The sequence below is a fragment of the Suricata suricatta genome, chromosome 8 (assembly GCF_006229205.1).
Source record: "Suricata suricatta isolate VVHF042 chromosome 8, meerkat_22Aug2017_6uvM2_HiC, whole genome shotgun sequence".
NCBI classification, from domain to species: domain Eukaryota; kingdom Metazoa; phylum Chordata; class Mammalia; order Carnivora; family Herpestidae; genus Suricata; species Suricata suricatta.
In genome coordinates this window covers 70,613,676-70,620,358 of record NC_043707.1, presented here as the reverse complement: position 1 = coordinate 70,620,358, position 6,683 = coordinate 70,613,676, and the positions used below count along the sequence as shown (strand labels likewise).

Sequence of the window (6,683 nt, the reverse complement as noted above, 5' to 3'; positions counted from 1 at the left end):
CCAGCCCCGAGCGAGCGAGCGCGCGGGAGGGAGGAAGGCGGTGGAGGAGGAGGAGGAGCGGGAGGCGCGCGGGCGGGGGCGGGGGCCGCCGGGCGGGGAATATACAAAGTGAAGCCACATTGCCAAACTTGCAGCAGCGATTGCAGCAGTTGCTGCCGCTGCGCCGCGCTTGAAGCCGCGCCGCGCGGGCCGAGGGCTCCTGCAGCTGCTCGCGCGGAGCCGGAGGCGGAGGAGAACGCCGAGGACTGAGACTGACACTCCTGCTCCCAGCCGCCAGCCACTTACGCGGGGCCCCCCAACCCAGCCTCAGAGCGACGCGTTAAAAAAAAAAAAAAAAAAAAAGCAGCCCTTAGCCCCCTCCTCCCCTTTCCTGCTTCTGCGAGAACATCCCCCCTCCCTCCAGCTCCACCAGCCCAGGCGCCCCTTCCTTGGAAGCCGAGCGGCTTCGCTCGCTTTTCGCCGCCGCCGCCTCTCGCAGTATTGCAATATAGGGGAAAAGCAGGTAAGGGGACGGCTGGGGAGCCGCGGGCAAGGAGGGGGGAGAGGGAGGAGGGGGCCGATTTGGGCCAGGGCTGTTTTCTTTGGCTTCCTTCCCTTGACCGTCCCAAATTGCAAGTAAACAATACGTCGGTTTAGATAATGCGCGAGTCTGAAACTACCGAGGCCGGCCTGCGAGCTAGCACGGAGGGCAGCCAGCCCGGGCAGCCAGCTTTGTAGCGGTTCTTGCTTACAAAAGGGTTCTTCTTGGAGACCGGGCTGGTGGGGACCTTGGAGGGGGGTGGGGATATTTTCAGTTCCTAAGGGAAAGGCAGGAGGTGCTTAAATGAGGGTTTAAGTATGAGAAGTAGTATGGGGGAAATAGTCACGGCCCCCCCCCCAGCCCCCCAGTAAACACTATTTTTGAAACAGTGGCAGAAAGGATCTAAGTGAGCAGGATTCAGTATTGCTGGTTCTTTTCAAAAATTCCTCTTGGCTTATAAGTCTTTTGTTCCAATCCAGGAGAAATCCGGTGAATCACCTAATTAAAATCAAGACATGAATTAAGCATCCATTTTTGTACTACAAATTGCCAGCGCTACGTTTGTCCCTCCCCTGGTCTCCATTAAAAAACACCAGAGACGTTGTTAAAGGGGGGCAGATTTTGCCTCTAGCTGCCAGTTCTGCTTTCTATTTCACTGACTATCCCAGGACCTAAATTGCTTGGCTATGTAATTACTAGAGTATAAGCCTATTTAACTTAAAAGCTTTCTTTTTTTTTCCAACTCTAAATGAAACTTGATGAGGGCCCGTCCTTAGTTATCAAGGGAGTCAGTTTCTGGTCAGTCCTCTTGATTCATCTCTTTTAGATTTAATCAGCATTAAGGTATTGCTTGTCCTTAAGAGCTTTAGCTAATGGGGTTACTGGATGCTTTTCTCAGTGTAATGTTTCCTTTTCAAAAAAATATACATATATATTTACCTCTCACCAAAGATGGGGGCGGGGAAGAGCTTGGAATCTCCTCCCTCCCTCTCCCCATTTAAAAAGGAATTCGGAGCGATTAAAACGTTGGGGGTAGGGGGGGGACAGTTTAAAGACCTCGGGCAGGAAATGCAGATTCATTTGGGTTAGGGCTGAAACTGTAACAAAAAGCAATTCCTCGAGTAAATGCATCAGATAAATCAATTTACATAAAGGTATGATGCATTCGGATAAATGCAATGCTAATGGGTTTTAGAGTGGTCCTGTTTCCAAAGTCTCAGGGTTTTGTTACAGCTTAATTGGTGCAGTTCTTATTCTGGTTTATTGTGCGGTCACTGGACACACGTTCCGGGACTCTTTCGGAGGAAATGTGTTTAAAATCGGCCTATTTAAGGAACCCGAGTCCTTGTTTCGTTCCCTTCCCCTCGTTTTTTGCAGCAGCCAAGTTGGGCCGGGGACAGGCAAAGTTCGCCCTCTCCCTTCTGAGGTATCAGCTGAATGTCTTGAGCAGATAGCCGGGAGCCTCGGGGGGAGCCTACACTCTCGGCTTACAGAGGACAAAGACAAAACAGGCTGCTTAATTGGCAGTAAATAACTTGATCTTTTTATAGAATAAGTGACTGGAGGAACACTAGGACTTTATTGGACTCAGGATTGGAGGCAACAAATTAATCGGTTTAGGCTAAGCTTTATAAATTGATTCCTATATTATACCCCAGTTGCTTCTCGTGACATTCATTAGAAAGAGTAGGGAATTTTTAAAAGCACTTTTTGGTGACAGCAGGACTGGCTCGAATATAACTTGTGCATCCTTTAATAGTGCCTTCTCGCATATTATCTGTAACGTCCCCCCTCCCCCTTTGGAAGAACAAAGCTTTAGCATTTAAATTGCTGATCAAGGGCAGATTAGTGAGACCAAAGTGGAGAGTGTTTGTATAGGAAGTTAACAGGCATCCTAAAGTTCAATGATCTATTATTCTTGCCTGTGTCCTGAAAACCCAGAGAAAACACTCATTGATCTTCAAAATGAAATGAGATTTGGAACAATAATGGGAGATGGCGGTCACCACAATGGCATGTGAAAGGTGCTGTTTAAAATACGAAAAACCAGTTTCGCAACTTTACACACCGCACCCCCTCCCTCGCGTCCCCTCGCTCCCCTCCCACCATCGCGCTCTCCCTCTCCCCTCCGCCGGTTCCTCCCTCCCTCCCTTTCAGAAAACCGAACTATTTCCAACTTGTGAACTGCAGCTGCACTTCCCAGGCCAGAGCTCGGGAGGGAACGTGGCTCCGGCGGGGGGCGCCTCCCTACTCCCCTCGGCTAGCTCTCGGGGCTCGGCTGGGGCCGGGGAGGGGCCGGGCGCGGCGGTGGGTGGGTTTGACCCTCATTTGCTGGAGGCGGGCGGCGAAGGAGGGAGGAGGGGGCAGTGGGCGGAGGCGGGGGCTGGGAGGAGGCGCTGCGAGGGGTGGAGCGCGCCGCCGAGCCTCGCTCGCCGAGTTTTGACAGTACCCAAGCTAAAATTGTCAGCGGCGGCGAGCGCTGGAAAGTTGAGAGGAGCTCGTGGCCCCAGAACAAAGCTTGAGAAAAGTAAACAGGCGGCTGCTGCCGGCGATCCTCCCTCCTTCCCTCTCCCCCTCACTCTCCTTCGCGCCGTTGCCCCGCTGCTTCCTTCCAACAGCTCGGGGAGTTTGGGGAGGAGTGGGGGGGGGGGGGGACGTGTTCGCTCTCGCGCGGCGATTACTAACTTTTGCATTGCCCCTGTTTTGTCTTTCTCTCCCTGTCCCCTTCCCGCCCTCTGCAGACCATGGTGAATCCGGGCAGCAGCTCGCAGCCGCCCCCGGTGACGGCCGGCTCCCTCTCCTGGAAGCGGTGCGCAGGCTGCGGGGGCAAGATTGCGGACCGCTTTCTGCTCTATGCCATGGACAGCTACTGGCACAGCCGGTGCCTCAAGTGCTCCTGCTGCCAGGCGCAGCTGGGCGACATCGGCACGTCCTGTTATACCAAGAGTGGCATGATCCTTTGCAGAAATGACTACATTAGGTAAGACTTGGCTGCCTTTCCTTGAGATGGGTGAGCAGAGCAATGGCAAGGCCAAAGGTTACCAAGGGTTTTAAGGAAAGGAACTGGGCACCTATGAGAATACATTGTAGCCTTCACCTCCAAAACTTTCTGATTGGCCGCACTTAAGGGTTTCAAGAAGCATGTGTTAATCTTCCTTTTTGATAATAAATTACTGGCGCAAACTCTACCAAGTAAAGAGTCTGTCCGTCTGATGGGACTGGGCCTTTAGGTGTGCAGAGGTTGGGCACTCTCCTGACGAAAATTTTAAGCCGTCTGCCCCAGCTGGATCCTCAGCTGAAAAGTGGGAGTTAGGCAGCTAACTTAAAGCAAGGTAGGGACCTACATAGAAACTCACAGACAAAAGATTGGCTTACAAATAAGTGTAGTTAGGGAGAAAAAATTTGCCTATGGTGATGGCTAATTATATTTATGTAAGCACTTTAGAACTTTTTTGAGTGGAAAACTGTGACTCATTCTTTGTGCTCCTTGTGAAGAATGCTGATTACCTATCAGTTTAAAGACTTGTAATTCTTAGAGCAATCTACCTCCCCCGCCCCCAAACAAAGCAAAAAAACCCTTAATGGTAGTGTTTCTCTTTGTGCACTATTACTTGGGGGCTTGTACTGCTCAATGTTAGTGTGTGGTTTGCGATGTAGAATTTGCAGGTTTTTCAATTGAGGAATGTTCAGATTTGGGGTTTGTTGTTGTCGTTTGTATCACTACCTTTGATCCCCAAAAGAGATTTAGAAAAAGAGGCTATAGAATTATACTAATCTTGCATTTTAAAGCAATGTATAGGAACATTCATATACCCATGTAAGCAGTCTTTTCCAACAAGTTTCAGTGCAATTAATGGAAAGAATTCAGGAGGTCAGGTGCCTATAGGATCTTTTCAGGTGAACTCAAGCTACTTAAACTCATTAATTTGAAAGGAGGCATTTGAAGGATTACACATTTAATTTGAGTAAATGGTTTGATAGACTGATGCACATGAATGCTTCTAGGAGGTGTTCTGTTTCAACATCCAGTAATTAAAAAAAAAAAAAAACCCACACGCACACCGTTGATATTAGAGAACCGTTCACTTTTACGAAGAATTGCATTCTAGTTAAATTTCTGTCCTAAACCGTTTTCTGTATAGATGTTAGTAGAAAATGTTGCACTCTTCAATGCGGGTAAATCAAAGGGTGAGGGGTTTTTTTTTTGTTCAAAGTTTAGCTCCATGGTAATTCTCTCAGCTCTGTATCTAAAAGTGCAGAAGATCCCAGTGCAGGTCCGAGCTGAGTGTATGTTTACCCCAGTTGACATTATTAATCTAACATGATGGAGCAAAATGACATTTGGTTATTCCGATAATACAACCTATGTCCACTCTGCTGGCATCCTCAATCAGCCAAGTAAAGGAAATATAGGAAGGGAGAGGGCTTTTATTTTAAAATTAAGATGGCAGCATTAATTTCACTAAGTGTTCTTTTAGAAGAAAATGTTGGAAAATCAGCAGGAACATGGGTGTAATGCTTTCTGGCCTTCCTTCCAAGCAAGGCCATGAGCTTTGACAGTATTGTAATTAAATAGAGAGCAAACCTGGTGAGATGGGAGGGTAACTTAAAGTGGAAAAATTGACAGTGCTGTTTAGATGCCGTGAATGGTGCAGATGCACCTCTTCAACTGCCTTCAGAAAACCTTCTGATTACCACTAATTAAAAGGAAGATGGGTCCACTTGCATTCCCTCAGGACAAGTTTAGGCAAGTGGTTTTCTGGGAATCGCCTCCTTTCCCTATTCTTGGGACCAAATATAAATGCCCATTTGGTGATTTCAACTGGCTTAATGGAGCAATGGACAATGTGTGCCCAACCCCGCGCCTTAATTAATTGGGTCCATATTCTCATCCCCCGCCCCCCCCCCCGATTTTGAAAACTGGAGCCAGGCTTGCTCTTGAACTAGATGCTACCCTGAGAACCTTAGAGCTCTCCCGGGAGAGAGTTCTAGCTCAGTACCGAATTGATCATCGCCTCCCCCTCTGTTCAAGGCTCTTCCGGCAGCTGAGCTCCCCCACCCCCAGGTTGAGGAATCTCTGAAGTCTTCCTGCAGTGTTCCCTCGATTTGCCCATCAAAGATGCCAGAAGGGTGGGAAGGTGAGGAGGCTGGCACGCCATCCTTTTTCTCTCAGCTACTCCCTCTCCAGTCTCCTCCCCAGTCCACTTGTTGGAGGAGCTTTGGATTCTGCAAGGATGGCCACCGAAGTAATCCGCTCGCCCGATGCCAGGTGAAGGGGGCCCTGCGGCCCCTTGCCCGACTGGGACCACAGAGCGATTTATTAAGGGGTTTTTAAACTGCCTGACTTGGAGGTGCGAGCTTTTGAAAACTACCAAAATATGGCTAAAAAGCTGCGGGAAAACGGCTGGGATGTGTGGTGGTGATGGGGGGGCCAGTGCTTTTCCCTGGTCCCCTCCCTCTGCGTGACCAAGTGTCGATTGGGCAGAACTGGTCTTCTGCCTCCTCTCCCTCCAAGATTTCAGATAAAGCGGCTGCCTTGCTGCAGCGAATCCGCACAATTAAAAGCTTTAATTAGTGGCTCCTCCATTTTCTTAGTTCTGATGGGCTTTATCTAATGAGATCTGGTCTCTGGCTTAGATCTGCTCCGAATGACGTGTCCGCAATGAATGAGAGCTGCGTCGCAAACAAAACATTTAATTAACAAAATTGGCCTCTAAGAGAGGGAGGGAAAGACTGGGGGGGGGCTTGTGGGGAGGAAGGGGGAGGGTGGATCTTAAAGGGCCCAACGCCTGCCCGCCCCCACTACAAAAGTCGGCGAACCTTGGAACTGTCCCCTCTTCCTCTCCCCACCCAGCTTCTGACCCCCCCCACCAGCTCTATGTCAGCGCCACTAAGTAGCTTTCAAAACTCCGTTTCTCTTTTCCTTGAACCCTTCTTCCTCCACCCCCATCTCGGGCCCGAAGACTGGCGCGGAAAGTGCAGCGAGAGGAGGAAGTTCGGAGACCGGCGGGTGGGGCCCCAGGTCCGGGGAGGGCGAGGAAACGCACCGGAAGCCCGGGTGGCTGTCCTCGGCGAGCCCTTTCTTGCTGGGCCGGTCGGGGCCCGGGCAGGGCTGGGCAGGGCCGGCGCCGCCGGAGGCCGCGGTCGAGGCGCCCTGCAGGCC

General features: G+C 50.4%; 1 protein-coding gene across 3 annotated transcripts in view; it reads left to right on the top strand.

Annotated features, from left to right (window-relative positions):
- The first annotated feature begins 81 nt into the window (after positions 1-81).
- LMO4 (LIM domain only 4) overlaps positions 82-6,683 on the top strand; it is a 16,825-nt gene continuing 10,223 nt past the window's right edge. The window contains exons 1-3 of one of the 3 annotated variants that reach the window (XM_029946981.1): positions 82-502; positions 2,462-2,544; positions 3,262-3,500. In XM_029946981.1, the coding sequence (XP_029802841.1) occupies positions 3,265-3,500 (236 nt within the window). In that variant the 5' untranslated portion in view covers positions 82-502; positions 2,462-2,544; positions 3,262-3,264. Of the gene's footprint in view, positions 503-2,461; positions 2,545-2,942; positions 3,048-3,261; positions 3,501-6,683 lie in introns of those variants that run through there. The other 2 variants (XM_029946979.1, XM_029946980.1) reach the window with 2 other exon arrangements.